This window comes from Polypterus senegalus, chromosome 12 (assembly GCF_016835505.1).
Source record: "Polypterus senegalus isolate Bchr_013 chromosome 12, ASM1683550v1, whole genome shotgun sequence".
Lineage (NCBI taxonomy): Eukaryota > Metazoa > Chordata > Cladistia > Polypteriformes > Polypteridae > Polypterus > Polypterus senegalus.
The window spans coordinates 123,092,144-123,112,201 of NC_053165.1; the positions used below are offsets into that span (position 1 = coordinate 123,092,144).

A 20,058-nucleotide genomic window follows, 5' to 3' on the forward strand; every position below is an offset into this window, starting at 1 on the left:
TTCCCACAAATCAAAGTCTTTGTAACATGTCAAGGACTGTGTTTCATTAGGGTGGCTAAAAACTGTATAAAAAGATTTTTAAGTGACACTAAAAAGTAAAAAATAAATGTTTTTCTTGTACTAAGATTGTGTTGGTCATACATAACTAAAAATAAAATTGCAGGGTGCCCATAAAAGAATTAATTTAATTTAATTAAAAAAAAAATGTAATTCACACATAAGGTAACAGAATGAAATGTTAACAATACGCTACAATAAACTGAAGTTCATGAGTGTCCATTTTCCACCTACAAGTCTTCAGTTCTCAAACTCAATAAAGGCCTTCAATATTGAAAAATGAGGCCTAGAACGAAATTCAGCTTAGCCCCAAATTCAAGAGGAGGGCTGAAGCTATAAGCCTGAAAAAGGGAGAGGGAAACTGTTTAAAACCCATGATCCACAATAACAAACTTTTCTGCACATTTAAAGATTTTATTAAAAAAATAAAAACAAAATCAAAGCAGAAGAAACCCTGAAGGAAAACAAAACCACTTACAATACAGAAATCCTAAAAAGAAAAACCCAAAAAACCTATACTGTAAAACCATTACACCAAAGAAAATTAAGAAATATAACTTGGAAAAGTGATAATCCAAAGTGGTTATTTAAAAAAATGTAAGAAATCAGGGAGAGCTGAACAACACTAGTAAAAAACAAATGCTTTAGCAAACATTTATAAACCTGGCGGCAGTCCCACAGCTTACAATCAGGGGGCCCTGTCTCCTTGGGATCTACATAAAGTGATAAGGACAATCACAAGTACAATAACTACCAGAAAAGCTTACTAAACAAGATGTTAGTAAAAGAATGATACAATATACGAAGAAGGAAAGAAATCAAACTTAATTAATAACAACATTTGTAAAATAAAACTCAAAAGTCAACAAAAATCCATCCATCCATCCTGCTATATCCTAACTACAGGGTCACTTAGTCATTTTTAATTATTTGTGCATTTTCTGAATGGTTTCTAACTAGACATGACATTCCCTTGAAGATGAACTGCTATGGTTGCACACTGGAGTTTATTTTTTCTTTTTTACTCTATCTCATGAATACAGGGAGTACAGCAGAGGCAAAAAGCCAGAGAAATCAATCGAGATAAGCATTCTTATGACAAGCTTTGGTCATATTGGTGTGTTTATTTCATAAGACAATTTGATTGTACTTTGAGTAAAAGTGGAGTTAATGTGTTGCTATCCATTTTTCCATCCATTATCCAACCTGCAATATCCTAACTACAGGGACACGGGGTTCTGCTAGAGCCAATCCCAGCCAACATAGGGTGCAAGGTAGGAAACAAACCCCAGGCGGGGCCCCAACCCACCCCAGAGCGCGCGCACACACACACACCCACACACCAAGCACACACACTAGAGACAATTTAGGATCGCCAATCCACCTAACCTGCATGTCTTCGGACTGTGGGAGGAAAGCGGAGTACCTGGAGGAAACCCACGCAGACACAGGGAGAACATGCAAACTCCATGCAGGGTGGACCTGGGAAATGAACCCGGGTCTCCTAACTGCGAGGCAGCAGCACTACCCACTGCGCCATTGTGCCGCCCGTCAAAAAAAATGTTAATCTCTATTATAAAAAAAAAAAAAAAATCTTAGGATGAGATGAGACTTTTTTCCTGTGATGAGACTTGATTTTGTGAAGAGAGATCTTTTGAAGAGAGACAGACACTTTCATGTCCCGAAGATGGTCAAGTCATGTCATACTTACATCCTTTGGAAGCAAGCCCCGTGAGATGGGGACTTTTGCAAGTCACGGCCTAACCATGTGCAAACAAGATCACGGTCATCTAACCTCTCAGTTGTTAGAATGCTTTTGGCAGACACACTTCCAGTGCTCTCAGCTCTTAAAAATTTTATACGTTCTCGATGACACGTCAACGACTAAACGAAGAAGAAAGAGCAGCATGTTAAAAAGAGAACCAAAAGCGTTGGGGAGAAAACAATGCAAAAAAGAACAAGTCATGGCCGAAATTATTGGCACCCCTGGAAGTTTCCCAGAAAATGCACCATTTCTCCCAGAAAATTCTTGCAATTACAAATGTTTTGGCATACACATGTTTATTTCCTTTATGTGCATTGGAACAACACAAAAAAACAGAGAAGAAAAGCAAAATCTGAAATCATTTAACACAAAACTCAAAAACCAGGCTGGACAAAATTATTGGCACTCTCAACTTAATATTTGGTTGCACGTCCTTTGGAAAAAATAACTGAAATCAAGTGCTTCCTATAACCATCAACAAGCTTGTTACACCTCTCAGCTGGAATTTCCGACAACTCTTCTTTTGCAAACTGCTCAAGGTCTCTCAGATTTGAAGGGCACCTTCTCCCAACACCAATTTTGAGATCTCTCCATAAGTGTTCAATTGGATTTAGATCCGGACTCATTGCTGGCCACTTCAGAACTGTCTTCAAAAATGTCTGAGTGCTTTTAGAGGTATGTTTGGGGTCATTGTCCTGCTGGAACACCCATGACCTCTGATGCAGACCCAGCTTTCTGACACTGGGCCCTACATTGTGCCCCAATATCTTTTGGTAGTCTTCAGATTTCATGATGCCTTGCACACAGTCAAGGAATCCAGTGCCAGAGTCAGCAAAACATCCCCAAAACATCTTAGAACCTCCACCATGTTTGACTGTAGGTACTGTGTTCTTTTCTTTGTAGGCCTCATTCCGTTTTCTGTAAACAGTAGAATGATGAGCGTTACCAAAAAGCTCTACCTTGGTCTCATCTGTCCACAACACATTCGCCCAGAAGGATTTTGGCTTCCTCAAATACATTTTGGCAAACTCCAGTCTGGCTTTTTTATGTTTCTGTGTCAGCAGTGGGGTCCTCCTGGCTCTCCTACCATAGCATTTCATTTCGTTCAGATGTCGATGGATAGTTCGAGCTGACACTGTTGCACCCTGAGTCTGCAGAACAGCTTGAATGTTTTGAAGTTGATTGGGGCTGTTTATCCACTATTCAGACTATTCTTCGTTGCGGTCTTTTATCAATTTTTATCTTTTGTTCACGTCCAGGGAGATTAGCTACAGTGCCATGTGTTCTTGATTATGTTGCGCACAGTGGACAAAGGAACATGAACATCTCTGGAGATGGACTTGTAGCCTTGAGATTGTTGATATTTTTCAACAATTTTTGTTCTCAAGTCCACAGACAATTCTCTGCTCTTCTTTCTACTCTCCATACTTCGTGTGGCACACTCAGACACCCAACAGAAAGGTTGAGTCAACTTTTCTCCATTTTACCTGGCTTCAGGTGTGATTACTATATTGCCAGCACCTGTTTCTTGCCACAGGTGAGTTCAAACGAGCATCATATGCTTGAAATAAAACGATTTACCCACAATTTTGAAAAGGTGCCAATAATTTGTCTAGCTTATTTTTGGAGTTCTGTGTGACATGTCAGATTTGGCTTTTTTTCTGTTTTTTTGTGTTGTTCCAATGCACATAAAGGAAATAAACATGTGTATACCAAAACATTTGTAATTGCAACAATTTTCTGGGAGAAATGGTGCATTTTCTGGGAAACTTTCAGAGGTGCCGATAATTTCGCCCATGATTGTGCAAATTCTGAAAATAAGAAAGTAGTACTCAGCCCGTCCCACGAGACTAGACTTTGTGCCATGAGATTTAACCATGCTCGGGGATGGAAAAAGACAAAGTAGAATGTCGTAAACAATTCAAAAACGTTGGCACGATATACATGCAGAGCAGGTTAGAGATAATGGAAGTAGGAAAATTTGAAAGTCTCAAAAAAATTATGGTAAAGATCGCATTAGCTCAAACAAATGGAAAATATTACTTGGTGAAATAACGGAACAGTGAAAAAGAGATTGAATAGTGTTTGAGGATGTCTGGGGGAGAAGAGAGACAAGGCAGTGAGATAAAAGGACAGCTGCTGTACAGGCTTTTAAACGTTTGAAGCGCCGCACAAAATGGAGATCACGCGGCACGGCAGCAGCAGCAAGCCAGCAGCCGATTGAGAAAAGTGGAAGTAAAAAAAAAAAAAAATTGTTTCCTATTGTATCACCATTTAAGAGGGGTTTCAGAGGAGTGACCGCGTCCCCATGGGGTGCGTTCAGCCCCCCTCTTCACAAAGGCGTGTAGCGTTGGGGGGAAGGGGTTGGCGAGCAAAGCTCCCTAGTTACAATAAAAAGATACTTGAGCCAGCCTATTCCATAACAATACTCACCGTGTGATTTAGAATTTAAAACCTGTTTTTTATTTACTTATTTACAAAAAAGTTTTCTTTTGCAAATATAAATCTAAACTACAGTATAATGGTGGCGTCTTAAACTTTGCTTTAAGATGCCTTCTGTCCAACAGGCTGGTGTTAGGTATTCTTATTCATGTGCCTCTTACAAAACTCAGTGAGTAAGGACTTCTGCTGACCATTAACTTTAAAGTTCAACCTATCAACTTTGTTGACAGTCTTTGTTCCTAATACTATGATCCAAAAATCTGATATACTATAATAAATCATCACTGTTGGTTTGTGTGTATCTGGTCTTTCTGTGCAATCACGTTGGTCTGAGTGTTCATTTTGGCTTTGGTGACACTATCAACAGAAGTGCCATGCAAGAGAGGTTGACACACACAAGAGTCAAGTGAAAAAAAAAGGAATGGAATTGAGCAAGGCAGAATTTGAGGAAAGGTGTATGAGAAATGCTGAAGGTACACAATGGGGCAAGAGATATTAAACATGAAACACTTTAAAATGTATTCTATTACCTGTTATCCAAAGATAACATGGCTAGTCAATATGTAAAAGAAAACGTAATAATAAATACAATAAGGGATTTGTAAAGCATTACCATTCTAATTTTGTCTACATTAAAACAGATGTTCTCTTGGGAAGAAAACAAAGAGTACAGATAATTAAAAAAGCTCTGCATAGTGTGAGGTCATCAGTGGAGGTCCTCAGGGGTCTGTGCTTGGACTGTTACTCTTTCTAATTTTTATTAATGACATAAACTCTGAATAAATTAGTAAAATAGCAAATACATAGACAACAGCAAAACTAAAGGGAGAGTAAACACTGAAAAAGTAGCAAAAACAATTTTAAAAGACATGGAAATCTTCAAAACTGAGTGTATACTTGAAGACTCCAGCTGAGTACTTTTGTTATATTTCTGCTTCAGACATGTTTGCTATGTTTGTGTTGTATTCACAAATGAGTTGGACTGTTTTAGACATTGCTTTTATATTTTAGCAAGATGATGGTTAAGCGAGTATGTAGATTTTCCTGTGTACGGATGCTTTCAGTCATAAAAATGTTTGGCTTTAATGGCTGATCCAAGTCCAAAGAATATGGTGCGATTTCCCAGACAGTGATTCAAAGGTCCATGTAGCTTATGGTATCCGACTGTCTGCTTCTCTACAGAATTCTACAAGAGACTTTATTTCTTAAATGAAGAAAAGAGTTTTAATTGTACTACCAACACTTTGACTGTTGAGCTCTCAGAATCATAGCTTAATCAATCGAGGCTGCATTAATATCCATACCTTCAGGTTTTTGACAATATTATTTCACTTAGTGGTTAATAAAATGAGATAGCAGTTCTTAAATAGAAGTAATGTCATAGATCTTTCATAAATATTGTGTAATGGATTTGTAAAGGAAAAACCACCCTAGACCCAAATGGCTGTTTAAGCAATTGGTATGTACAGTATGTAGTTCTAGCCTGAATGCATCTTACTTGATTCATCATTTGCTTATCTTGATGTTTTACTTTACATGAATCAACCATTTAATGTAGCAACATTACATGTCTGTCTGTTAAGCCAACAGTATCTTCTTTCAGATATGACAGGGAATCAGAAATGTATGTCGGTGATCTTGACAGTCTGGAGAGCAAGGAAAGCGAAGATGACTCAGGTGACAGAGATAAGCTCATAGCTGATGAAAAAGGTGAGCAAAGAATGCTTTTATCCAATTCTCTCGAGGAATAAATAATATGGAAGTAACTTTTATTTTAATATCACTATTAAGTAGCAGTAGGTGTGGGTAAATATTTTCTTTCAATGTGTAGAGCAGACACTGCAGCTGCTGCAGTTGTCATTACCTAAAAATAAATATATAGAAGAAAGGGCAACACAAAATAATGTTTAAATCTAAGCAGTTTTATTTTTATTTGTAAAGTGATGTGTCTATGGTTCCTTATTAGTTATCGCTAGGAGAGACTCAATTATTTCCTTATGTAAAAGGTCAACAAACACATCCACACTGGTATTGCTAATAATGTAAATTCAGTAATTTATGGGGAATATAAATATCATCGAATGACTATGTTTTTATCTGTTACACAGGTTGGGACCTCTACGTACGAAAGAACCTTCGACTTCTTCGCAAAGAGCAAAATGATGAAAGGGTAACTTGGCCCGTAAACTCTCTAATACGATACTTTGAATTGCTTGAAAACTTGCATACCAATCTACAAACTAGAAAGCACCTACAGTTTTTGGCAGGTGGGTTTGACCCAGAAGAGATCTTTTATAAGCTAAACAAAATGTGTTTTTAAGGCAAAGTTAAATTTACAGAAATGAAAGATTATTAGAAATAAACAACAAGATTGAAATAGAAACAAGATTCTCTATAATAATAATAAAAAAAAACATACATACATAGGAATTCTGTTCATGGGGTCCATTTAAGAGGATAATGCAGAAATATAGTTAGGTTCATAAGTATTTAAGCAATGATACAATTTTCATAATTGTAGTTCTGTGCACCACCACAATTCTGTAACTGTATTGTTTGTGAAAGAGTCTTGGATGGGTTGAAGGCCAATTCTCATATGCATCTCCCAAGACTAACCCAATAAAAATACAAGAAATAAAAAATAGGCTAGTGATACCTCTTTTTGTTCTTTATTTCACCTTATACAATTTCTTTTATTAGGAATTTGTTAAGTTTTCACATACCCTTTGGGGTCAGAGCACAGGGTCAGCCATTGTACAGCGCCCCTGGAGCAATTGAAGGTTAAGGGCCTTCCTCATGGCTCCAGCAGAGTAGGATCTCTTTTGACAGTGACAGGGATTCGAACCGGCAACCTTCAGGATACCAGCGCAGATCCTTAACCTCAGAGCCACCAGTCCGCCAAAAATGTACACAAAAAGCGAAATGAAAATAGATAGATAGATAGATAGATACTTTATAATAAATTGAATGTCATTAAACATACCAAATATCTTGTATGAATGTTATGAGAAGTGAAGCAAAATGACACCTTTTATTGGCCAGATGGCCCTTCAGCAGGCAAGGTGCAATACAGAAACTGGAATTAACAAAGTTTTTATAAACAGCAGAAAAAAACATGACTCCAAAATCTGTATGAGACATCTTTAATGTCAAATAATAACAGATCTATCCAACCTATGGTCCATTTAGCAGGAGAGAACAACAATGTATTATCAAGATCTACTAATAAGACAATTGTTCAAAGTCTTTTTTTGAGAAGTTTTGCTTACTGTGTGAATCTGTGAATCAAATCTCTTGGGTCAGTCAGAGTGATGTAAATGGTCCTCATATCTAGTCATAAAACTCTTGTCTCTATTCAAACCATGGTGTAATGTGTGAAATTTTTAGAATCCATTTAACTTCCCATTCCTTTCCTTTCTGTTGTGTCATGATGTTGACCATAAGCACTGTGACTTTAAAATCAGTCTTACAGTTTCCATTGCTGTTGAAGTGAGCTCCTACAGGGACATCTCTGTTGCCAGCTTAATGTGAGATCTGTATAAATTCTTTCTTTGGTGGAGTGTTTGTCTAGTTTCTCCCACATGGGGTCCACTGTTTCATCCACAGAATTAGGCGGACCACTTTAGACAATTTGAAGGAAATTATCCCTTAATACAATGTTCTTGTTGGCAGTGTGGTAGAACAAATCGATCTGTAGAGTAAATGTCAGCACTGGTTTCACATCTTTTCTGTAGGGAGGGAGATGTACCATTTTCTATTGGTTCACTCAGGATGCTTAAAGCAATTCGTGCTTGTCTGTGCGCCAGGAGGGTAAGTTTAGGGAATACAGTTCAGCTTGTCATCCTTACTAGTAATTTTGCAAAGTACTTCCAAATGTGTATTAGAGGTGACAAGAAGAGGGATTCAGTTTAGGTTAGTCTGGGTATGGCAGTATCTCTTCTGATCTGAGTGTCCATTGTTTTGGGAGTACTATATATACTTGTCAAATGAAATTGCTCCTACAATTGTTTACCCTGTCTGTGCAAATATGATTGTAACTTGAAAATGGATGTTTTGGATGGAAACCATCACTTTTCAGGTATGTCAATCTATCTATTGGTTTGCAAAAAGTCAGAATGGTGAATGGTGGTATCAAGGAAACTGACCTCCATTATTGAGTAATTTACATTCAGCGGTGCTGGTTTCTTTCTTTAAGTCATCCTTCTTTTATACTTTTCTATACTTAAAAAACCTACAGAGTAAATTATTATGTCTTGGTACTCTAGCAGCCAAGTTAATTCTAGCCTCCTGTTAAAGGGCCCCTGGTTTTCTTACTGTAGACAATTAGGAGTCTTAACTTCTATATCTTAATCCACTTTGAATGATCTAACAGATAATGTTACATCCAGCAATTTAACTGAAATGTGAACTACTGCTGCCAAACTGTTTCAACCCTGTTTTGTTCTAGACTCCTAACAATATTTTCTGTTAGCTGATACTCTTTTTGCAACTTGCTAGTGGGGTATGATTGTGATTCTGTAACCCTACCTTTTGGCCCCAAGCCATGATAGAGGAGAATAGGCTGGTTTGGTTTCTTTGTCTTATAATAATCACTTTGTCTTTAACAAAAAAAATGTATGAACTTTTGAACTGTTTAAAAGTATGATGAAAAAATTAGTACCGTGGATGCTGCTACTTTAAAATAAATTCTTCAGCCACAGCACAGGGACAAAGATGAAATGTGTCAGAGGTACATATTAAATTTCTTTTCACACAAAGCATCACAGAAAACTGAAATAATTTACCAAGTAGAGTGGCAGGGTAGACAGACTTTGAAAACTCAACTTAATGTTATTTTGAAGAAAACAAGTGAACTGGATTGGCAAGCATGTTCAGCTGAATGGCCTGTTCTTGTCAAAATTGTTTAAGTGTTCTAATGCTCTAGATAAGCTTTTTGAGTAGGTGTAATATCAAAAGTGCTTTAAAACAAACTGCAATTTCCTTACAAAACTTAAGAATATTTTTTTGTGAATTAGAATGCATTTAATGATTTAAAAAATCTTACACTACACAAATCGTTTAGACTGGCATCTCAAATGCAAGCACGTCTTACATACAAAAAAATGAAACATATTACAGTGTAGCAAATATGTTCTGAAGTGTTTCAAATGTATAACTGATTACATACAATGATAAAAAAGTTATGTTTTTATTAGAACACCATTAAGTATCAACAAGTCTTGTGATCCAAATGCTGTTAGTAGACATTTTTTCAAATAGATTTTAATACAGTACCTACGTATTTTTAAAAGAACTTTTTTGTAAATAAGAATTTTTTGTGACATTTCTTGAAATATAAATGTATTAATTACATTGTTTCCATACTGGAAAACTTTTTTAGTCCAAGGATTCAGGTTTTGTCTACTATAATGCGTTTTTTTGCCAAAACACTGAATATCATATAAACAGCTGTCCAATCTATAAAAAAATATCTAAGTCAAGAAGAAATAGCAGTCATGTATGTCAAATCTACATTAAGTAAAACTACCTTAATCCAACTTTTCTTTTAAAAAAATGTGTTTAGCTCCATATAAAATTTTATAATGAATATATAGCATTATCTTAAATTTTGCAAATCCTCAATGCAATTTCATATGAAGTTAATGTTCCATATGTCCCTAAATTTAGAAGAAAAATGATTTTCAGTGATCATTCTGAATTACACTAACATAAGTATTCATTTAAGACCCTCGTGTCCTATTGTTAATTTAAGTATATGTCAAATGATCATTGTAGAAAGTAAATACTAATAATGAATTTATGTATGTTTTCAGCTCAGGCTCTTGTAAGCATGCATGACATGAAGAATGTTGCATCAGGAGAAGCAAGCCAAACTATTGGATAGAGCTGCATATCCATGAAATAAACAAAGAAAACAAAAGTACATTTTGGATGAAACCATGAGATGTTGAAGGAAAATCTCATCTTGTCTGAAGTCAAAATATCTCAGCTGCCATCATCCATTATTAAGTCTCTGAGCCAAAATCTAAAATCCCATGTAAAATAATTTTCTACTGTTGTGTACCATGTTGATGTAGACCCTCTCAAAAAAGGATAAAACAATTGTAACAAACAGTAGAAATGTATCACAGTTAACAGCTCATTAAATTAATTCAACCTAATGATTGCAGTAACTGTAAGTGAAAAAACAAATTGGTAATTGGCTAATATATGTGTGCATTTTATTTCTGCCTTGTCAAAAAACAACTGTCACAAGGGTGTGTGTGTTTATTTTTTATTTGCTACAAGACAATTTTCTCCATTTGAATAGTTTGACAAGTTAGCTTCCAAGTCTATCCGTATTGTCTTGAGAGAAAAAACTAATCTGTTTTTCAATTGCAGAGGCCCAGATGTCACTTGAAGGAAATGATGGAAAAACCCAATCTCTGGGAATGCTGCTTCCACTTGGATGCTCTGCAGGGGTTAAGTAGCAATCCCAATCTTTCCTTTAGAAAAAGGAAAAAGTAAAAGTCAAATTCACTTTTCATTTCTTTCAAAAATGTTCAGATCTAAATTTAATTTGTACTAATAGTTAATACCTATCCAATGGAAGGGGAGGGGGGAAATGCAAACTATGAAGGTGTTACTTACCGAATTTTTACTAGTGCCGATAATGAATGCTCTCCTTGCAAATAATATTGTCTAAAAGGATACAGTGGATGATTTGGTGAAATTTCAGCTGGAAGAAATAAAAGAGCAAATATTAAATGAGAGTCAGTTGTATTTCATACTAACACCTTGCCTATACTAATTTGATTATTTTCTGCAAAAAGAATAATGATGTTTTCAAATAATTATCAAATTAAAACATTAAAAAGTGATATTATGCTGGATAACTTTAAAATGTTAGATACAACTAAAATACTTCAAGTCACAGCAAGAACGTAAACAATTTCTAAAAATTACAGCTAAAATGATACAATAGTGTGGATTACTGAAATTGCTCAGAAAGAATGGCAGTTATTTTATTAAGAAACTCTCTTCATTTTTCATACAATTTTTATTATTCGCTGTGTTACTAGGTTTTACCCAGGAAATTTCATAAGACAATGGGCTTTAGTTAGAACAATTAGAACAATCTAGACGAGAACAGGCCATTCAGCCCAACAAAGCTCGCCAGTCCTATTCACTTGCTTCCTCCAAGAAAACATCAAGTCGAGTTTTGAAAGTCCCTAACGTCTTACTGTCTACCACACTACTTGGTAACTTATTCCAAGTGTCTATCGTTCTTTGTGTAAAGAAAAACTTCCTAATGTTTGTGCGAAATTTACCCTTAACAAGTTTCCAACTGTGTCCCCGTGTTCTTGATGAGCTCATTTTAAAATACAAGTCTCGATCCACTGTACTAATTCCCTTCATAATTTTAAACACTTCAATCATGTCACCTCTTAATCTTCTTTTGCTTAAACTGTAAAGGCCCAGCTCTTTTAGTCTTTCCTCATAATTCAACCCCTGTAGACCTGGAATCAGCCTAGTCGCTCTTCTCTGGACCTTTTCTAGTGCTGCTATGTCCTTTTTGTAGCCTGGAGACCAAAACTGCACACAGTACTCTAGATGAGGCCTCACCAGTGCATTATAAAGGTTGAGCATAACCTCCTTGGACTTGTACTCCACAGATCGTGCTATATAACCTAACATTCTGTTAGCCTTCTTAATGGCTTCTGAACACTGTTTGGAAGTTGATAGCTTGGAGTCCACTATGACTCCTAAATCCTTCTCATAAGGTGTACTCTCGATTTTTCGACCGCCCATTGTGTATTCAAACCTAATATTTTTACTTCCTATGTGTAATACTTTACATTTACTGACATTAAATTTCATCTGCCACAAATCTGCCCAAGCCTGTATGCTATCCAAGTCCTTCTGTAATGATATAACGGATTCCAAATTATCTGCTAATCCACCTATCTTGGTATCATCTGCAAACTTAACCAGCTTGTTACTTATATTCCTATCTAAATCATTTATATATATTAAAAATAGCAGCGGCCCTAGCACTGACCCCTGTGGAACACCACTCTTAACATCAGCCAGTTCTGATGAGGTTCCTCGCACCATCACCCTCTGCTTCCTGTGTCTGAGCCAATTCTGCACCCATCTAAAAACATCACCCTGAATTCCCACTTCTTTTAACTTGATGCCCAACCTCTCATGTGGCACCTTATCAAATGCTTTCTGAAAGTCCAGATAAATAATATCATAAGCTCCACTTTGATCGTATCCTTTTGTTGCCTCCTCATAGAATTCCAACATGTTAGTAAAACACGACCTCCCCTTCTGAACCCATGCTGACTGTTCAGAATAACTCCTGTCCTTGTCATGTGTTGCTCAATCTTATCCTTAATAATTCCTTCCATTAATTTTCCTGTGATGCTTGTTAAGCTTACTGGCCTATAGTTGCTTGGATCTGCCCTGTCACCCTTTTTATATAATGGGATGATATTTGCCATTTTCCAGTCCTTTGGAATCTCTCCAGTGCACAGTGACTTCCTAAAAATATGTGTCAAGGGTTTATATATGTACTCACTAGCCTCCTTAAGAACACGAGGATAAATATTATCTGGGCCTGGTGATTTGTTTGATTTCATCTTATTTAATCTGAGCAGCACTTCTCCCTCTACAATTTCCAAATCCCTCAGTACCTCCTTAGTAGTTGTGTTTACCTCTGGCAGGTTATCCACTTGCTCACTTGTAAACACCTCAGAAAAATGTAAGTTTAGGGCATCTGCTATTTCATTGTCTGTATCTTTTAATTCCCTTTACTATTCCTGATGAACTTGACCTCCTCCTTAACTGTTCTTTTACTACTAAAATACTGAAAGAATCTCTTGGGGTCTTCTTTCGCCTTATCTGCTATATTCCTCTCCAACTGTCTTTTAGCCTCTCTGATATCCTTCTTAATGGTTGCCCTCATGTTCTCATCGCTCGGTTCTCTTTGCAGTCATTAGTCTTATATGCCTTATACAGCAGTTTTTCCTTTGCAACTTCTTTTTAAATCTTTATTAATCCATCGTGGAGATTGTTTTAGTTTCCTATTACTTCCAAATTTAGGTATGTATCTGTCCTGCATTACATGTAAAACATTTTTAAACCTGTTCCACTGCTCCTCGACTGTCTCCACATTTAAAAGCTTATCCCAGTCTATCCTACTTAGACTTTGTCGCATCTGCTCAAAATTAGCCCTACTAAAGTTCAACTTAACAATTTTAGTCTTTGCATCTGTACTCTTACAAAATACTGAGAATTGTATTACATTATGGTCACTTGACCCTAGTGGTTCAATCACCTCTACACCCTCAATTCTATCCTGATTATTACAGAATACTAAATCCAGATAGGCTTCACCCCTTGTTGGTGCTTTAACATGCTGTGTTAAAAACAGTCGCGATTACTTCTAAAACTCCTGCTCTTGTGCTCCTCCATCTGTAAGGTTATCGCAGTTAATATTTGGATGATTAAAGTCCCCCATGACTATAATATCTCCCTGTAAACTTGCCTTTTGATATTACTAAAAGATGTGTGTTGAAATTACTGTCTGAATTGGGTGGTCTATAACACACTCCTAAAATGAGACCTTTTCCCTAATATTTTCCAGGCGAAGCCACATGTCCTCACTAAGATGGGGCTCATCATCCAACTGAAGATGACTTACATTTAATTCCTGTTTGGCATAAACAGCAACCCCACCTCCTTTTCTGTTCTGTCTATCCTTCCTAAAAAATGTGTATCCCTCTATGTTACACTCATCCCCATCTTTGTTATTTAGCCAGGTTTCCGTTATTGCTATAATATCATAATTGTGCTCTGCTACATACAACTCCAACTCACTTACCTTATTTTTGATACTTCTAGCATTAAGGCAAGCTATTTTTAATGTGTTAATCCTTCTATCTTTACGTGTTTGCTTAAAATTTACATTACTATGCATTTTTATTTCTACACCATTGTTTGTTCTTCCATGTATAGATCTAAATCTGGCCTGTCCTAAACTCCCTGCCCCCCCATTCCCTAGTTTAAAAAATCCTTGACTAGCCTACACATACGCCTCCCCAATACATTGGTGCCCCTCCGGTTCAGATGTAACCCGTCACGGCGGAACAGGTCCCATCTGTTCCAAAAGGAGTCCCAATGCCCCATAAACCTATACCCTTCTACCCTGCACCAAGATTTGAGCCACGCGTTAAGCCTTCTAATCTCCTCAATCTTACCTGGACTGGCGCGTGGCACAGGCAGAACTTCGGAGAAGACTACCTTGTCAGTTCTGCTCCTCAGCTTGGTACCTAACTCTTTGAATTTGGATCGCAGAACTGACAGACTACCCTTATGTATGTCATTTGTTCCAACGTGGACAATGACAACTGGATCCACCCCCGCTCTGGCCAAGAGCCTATCCACCCTTCCAGGGAGGTCTCCCACCTGTGCTCCCGGTTATAGAGCTGTTGGTTAATCAAATGCATTGTAGCACTGCCACATAAGGAGTGTATTGAAATAATGTTTAACCTGCATGTGTTGTATTGTATTTTGTCTGTCTTTTGTGTGCTTTTTGTCAATGCTAGGAGCTTCCACTCTCAGGTGGAGGAGCCTTTTGCAGTTCAGGATCGAGAGTTGCAAGGCAGTGACTGACCGCATTGCCTTCATGAGCAGAATCTGGAAGGCCCAACAACAAAAACTATTCCAGATAACAGCCAATGAAGGGTCAGAGCGCCAAAATTAAAACTGGAGAGGAGGAAATGAGCGGGAGGAATAGTTGCTTTGCGTTACAAGGGAAATAGGACAGACACTATCAAAGCAGAGGGGGGCAAAAAAAGGGGTAGAAACGTCAATGGGACAAGGTTAGTGAGGTGGCCACCTGCACGCCTTTTTTTTTCTTCTCTTTCTTTCTAATGACTGTCCATATGATTTGGCAAGCCAATTTCAGAGGGGGAGATGTGTCCTTTTTTTATTTTTGGGATAGCACCGTCATCCATCTTCCCTCGATCCATTACAGTCTGATCTGGTTCTCCTTCCTTCATGGACAATAACCCTAAGTACTGCATTCTCTCTAGTGTTTTGTTTATATTTGTGTGTATATATATATAAATAAAATATATGTGTGTGCCTCACCTGAACAGGGGGGTCTTTTGTTTCTTTAAGTCACATTGAGAGTTTTATGTGTGTGTGTGTGTATATATGTATATATATATATATATATATATATATATATATATATATATATATATATATATATATATATATATATATATATATATATATATATATATATATATGGTCTAGGGACTGGCCATCCTTTCTAACTAAAAGTGGTAATTTGGTGTGTTGTAAGGGAGTGTCTATGTACATAGGACAAACATTTGCTCAATGGACAGTTAAAGGGGACTTTACTTTGTTGGTGGTGTTGTAATAAGTAAATGTGTGTAATTTTTTAGTTGAAATACATTTACTTATGTAACTTTTTCTCTTGTGTTATTCCATAACAGTTTCCTTTTGTTTGCTGACCTTGCTTGATAATAAGCTTTAAGAGGAGAAGTGGCAGAACAGACAGGTCCAATGTGCTAATAAGAGCTCAAGTTATAATTAATAGCATTGCCCTCTTTGAGCTACGGGTAATTGTTACAGTATAAGTAGTACTATGTAACTAAGTGCTTTTTTTTCTTTCTTTTTTTTTTAAACTAATTGCTAATATTATTGACAGGTGGTTTGGTGTAGTGCTTAAGCCTTCAGACCTAGGACAACAAACCATGAGGTTGTTGTTCAAATCTTGCTGCTGAAACTGTGTGATCACGAGCAAGTCACTTCACCTGTTTGTGATCCAACTGGAAAAACAAAGTTAATTTTTGCAAAAGCTGACATCATCCTTACAAAAGAAACAGAAGCAGCTGCTCCTAAAAACTGTGCTTTGGTTACCACTAAGTGAAGCGCTTTTAAATAAGGAATAAGAGGAGCTCAAAATTATGAGAGCAGACAAAGAAAAGTAAACTTAATCTCATAGAAGGACAAACAACAGGTAGTCAATGAGGAGAATATTACAGGAGCTTTAAGGGGTCAGAAGATGTAAAATAAGTGTAGCAGTTTTTTTTTTTTTAATTTTCAGCTTAAATTTTTTTCACTTTTACCATAAAACTTAAATCATTCAACGTTAATAAAAAAAAACAAAAGTTGAGCAGTTTTAATAATCTAAAGTCAAATTTTAATAATGAGACCTGTGTTAATGTAAGGCTTGATCGATGATGGCTTGGAGGAGACAGTCTTCTATGAGGGATACATCTCCAGGAGATGCCAGCTGATCCAGCACCTTGAGCTCAGGGCTGTTGAACTGGGGCAGCAGTTGGCTGGCCTGTGTTGTAGTAGAGAATTGGCGGACCTGGCCCAGGTGTCCTTTACAAAGATAGTGTGCACTCTTCAGGTGACACGGGTGGAGATTCCAGACATGACAGGTCTGTGCTACATAACTTATGGCGGGGTTTGATAAAATCTAGTAAATTAAATATTCATTTTATGATGAAGTTTAGTTTACGATGTTCTACTTTAATGACAAATTACGAGAATAAAGTCATCATGTCAACTTTAATCTTGACATAAACGGCGAAAATAAAGTGGAAATGTTGAGAATAAAGTCAACATGTCGTCACACTATTACACAGTACCCAGGTACATTATACTGTACTTAAAAAAAAAAAAAATAAAACAAATACAACTTGGCTTGCAGTATTATCCAGTAGTATAGAAACAGTACTGTATTTACACATTTCAACATAATGGTCCACATCCGACCTTTTAAAACCAAAGTATCTCCAGGCAACGGATGCGATACCTTTTTTCGGCAAACGTTCTTCTGCGTCATCATGTTCAACTTTATCGTCAGCTACAGCTTCAGTTTCAGAATGTTCTCTGTCCATTTTCACCGCGCAATACCTACACTACCGCATGTACTCCGTTGCCTGCCTATTTAGTGGTGTAGCAGTGGAAAAAAGCCCCCGCGCAACACCTCTGTGATTAGCAGTGTAGCAGTGAAAAAGGTCCCCCCCTTGAACAGTTTTCCGCTGCACCATGTTCCGAACGTCGTTTAGGCAATTTAAACTGGTGTTGCAGTACAAGAAAAATCCGTATCACAAGAAAAATAATAAACGGTTTTCAGTATGAACTGGTATACCAACTTTTTTTGGAACGTGTTGCAAGCCTGAATGGCAAGAATGGATGTTTATTTACAAATCAAATGATGCTGACCAAAAAAACATGAATTTTTTTTTTACATACAATCCTATGGGGGAAATTACTTCGGGTCACGAACAAATCGGGTTGCGACCATAGTTTTGGAACGAGTTACGGTCGTGACCCGAGGTTCCATTGTACATGGATACACCAAAACTACTGAAAAGTACTCATATTCATCAAAAAACAGTCCCTAGAAACTTATACACAGTATCGGCTCTATCTAATAGGTTTTTCTAAGTACAAACAAGTACTGATCACCAAGGATGGTTAGTAGAAAATTTCAAGATCGAGCTACACATAAAATACAAAATGTTGCAAAACTGTAAGGTGATTCAAGTAAAATCAATAAGTGACTACAATAATCTCATATACAAAAACGGGTAGAGTATGCAGTAGTGGAAAAAACTTAACATACTGTTTTCGCCAGAGGAACAAGGATACCTACCGGCTTGTGCAAAGCAATTTCCATTAAATATAATGCTCTCGTGTACAGTCAGATTTCTTATGTGAATGATCTAAAAATATGTTTATTCAGGTGCAGGGCAATTTGGGTTAAAAAGTTTATTTGCGCTAGAGATATCACATACTAATTTAGAACTAGAAATTATCTGAATTTTTCTTTGATAAAATCCCAAAATTTTCCGATTTCTCCCCTTATAAAAGTAAGCAAAGAATAATTTACTTAATTGCAATATGCTACTATGCCAGTTCAACCAGTGCAATAACTGACACTAAGGGTTCTCCTCAAATTTTATACTTAAACACATGTATGTACTAAATGGCTGCTGCCTTCAATTCTGAACTCCCCCTTGATACTTCAACCTTTCATATAAATGTTGTCTGCATTGCCTTTGATTCTCTGCCAGCTGCACTTCACAGATGTCTATATAAAAATAAAAAAAATAAAAAAAAAAAACCTAAAACTAATATGGAAACAAAGTAATTTCTGTTCTTAGTTAAATTTTCAAAAAGAAAAAAAACAAGCAACTCCACAAAATGTATTTTTTGTGATGGAAAGGTTTTGATAGTGGTGCAGGTTGATCAGAAAATTTGTCATTTCAAGTTTAAGTCTGTTAATGGCTAGCCTGTATTACCCTTTATAATAAATAATAAAAATGAGGAGGAAATACTTTTAAAAGTGGCAATGCTACTTCATTTATGAAATATGTTGGCATCTCAATTTACATATCAAGTAAGAGCCTACTTAGCAAAATGACCAACTAACAATATTTGTGCACACAATAATGATGCACCCGCAAATAATACTACTTCACATAAGAAAAATTTTTTTAGTCAAGGTAAAGCTAACAATTTTTGACAGTAAGACAAGCCGATAACGTAGGACAAAATGTCAGAACATTGCATTTTTCCTTAGGTCATTTTATGCATCCAGAGACTCCTGTTTTTGTGAATGGCTGTACTTTCAAGTTTTAACTTCATTAAAGAAGTTTTCAGCTGCATGTGCGAGTCATAACCACCATGTTATTTTTTTAAAGATACACTGCACCCAAAAAAGGAAAAATACTGATACAAATACAAAGTGTAAGTTAAAAAAAAAAAAAAAAAAAAACGCAAAACAAACAATCATGTGTGTTTGTCCAGTGGCATAACTATACAGATACCAAGAATTGCAATCCGTCTGCAGTTTGTTTTATTTAAAATTTAAATTTTTAAATGAGCTTCTATCTAATGTTCAATAAATATTTAAAACATTTACAAGATTTATTCTTCATTTAAAAAAGAACATTATTAAAAATGTTTATTCTAAATTAAAGTCGCAAGTTTTATGCACTGTAGCATATTAAATATTGATTTGTTCTCTTACATTTGCTTTTTGAAAATGCAGCATCACTTTTTTCTTTCTAAAAACAGTACTCACTATTGGACCACAGTGTTCATTAAGTACTCAATATTTGTATTGACAGCCAAAAATTGGTATGGGTGCACCAATAAAAACAAAATACGAGCAGCTTGGTTATTTAGTGTTGATTAAACATTGGAGGATACAATCCCTTTTCCCTGGTATATCTCTCTAGATGTTATTTTACGTCTATAGTTAAACTTAAGTTTGCTCAGCTATGGTTCTGGAGGGCCACCGAGGCTGAAGGTTTTTGTTTTAACCAAAATTCTATTTAGAACCCTATTATCTTAGTTTATAAGCATGCTCTCTAAAATATGTTTCTTCCTTTCTTTGTGTCCTCATTCACAAATTTCATCTTTTGATAAGAATTATAAATAGACTAAGAAGGATTCAAATACCTCAGTTCCTCAACTTTTATTTTCCATTTTTCCCTAAAGTATCTATATATATAATTCACTAAGGGCAAGCAAGATGCACGCAAGAGAGAGAGCCACGCCCGCCAAATGTAAGATCATGGGATATGCACGACGGGGCCAGGCCCGCCAACTCTAACACCATGGAATACGCTCGACAGAGACCCGCCTGCCAACTCTAACCAACTCACCAAAGACAGCCTCAGTCGCTTTCGTCTGTGCTACAGTCCACATGCACCTCTGAGCCATGTTGACTTTTCATTGTTCTT

General features: G+C 36.5%; 1 protein-coding gene across 1 annotated transcript in view; it reads right to left on the reverse strand.

The window, feature by feature from the left end:
- Nucleotides 1-7,393: 7,393 nt before the first annotated feature.
- pdcd7 (programmed cell death 7) overlaps nucleotides 7,394-20,058 on the reverse strand; it is a 44,074-nt gene continuing 31,409 nt past the window's right edge. The window contains exons 4-5 of the mRNA XM_039773353.1: nucleotides 10,895-10,982; nucleotides 7,394-10,749 (exon numbers count right to left, since the gene is read on the reverse strand). Of these exons, the coding sequence (XP_039629287.1) occupies nucleotides 10,584-10,749; nucleotides 10,895-10,982 (254 nt within the window). The 3' untranslated portion in view covers nucleotides 7,394-10,583. The remainder of the gene's footprint in view (nucleotides 10,750-10,894; nucleotides 10,983-20,058) is intronic.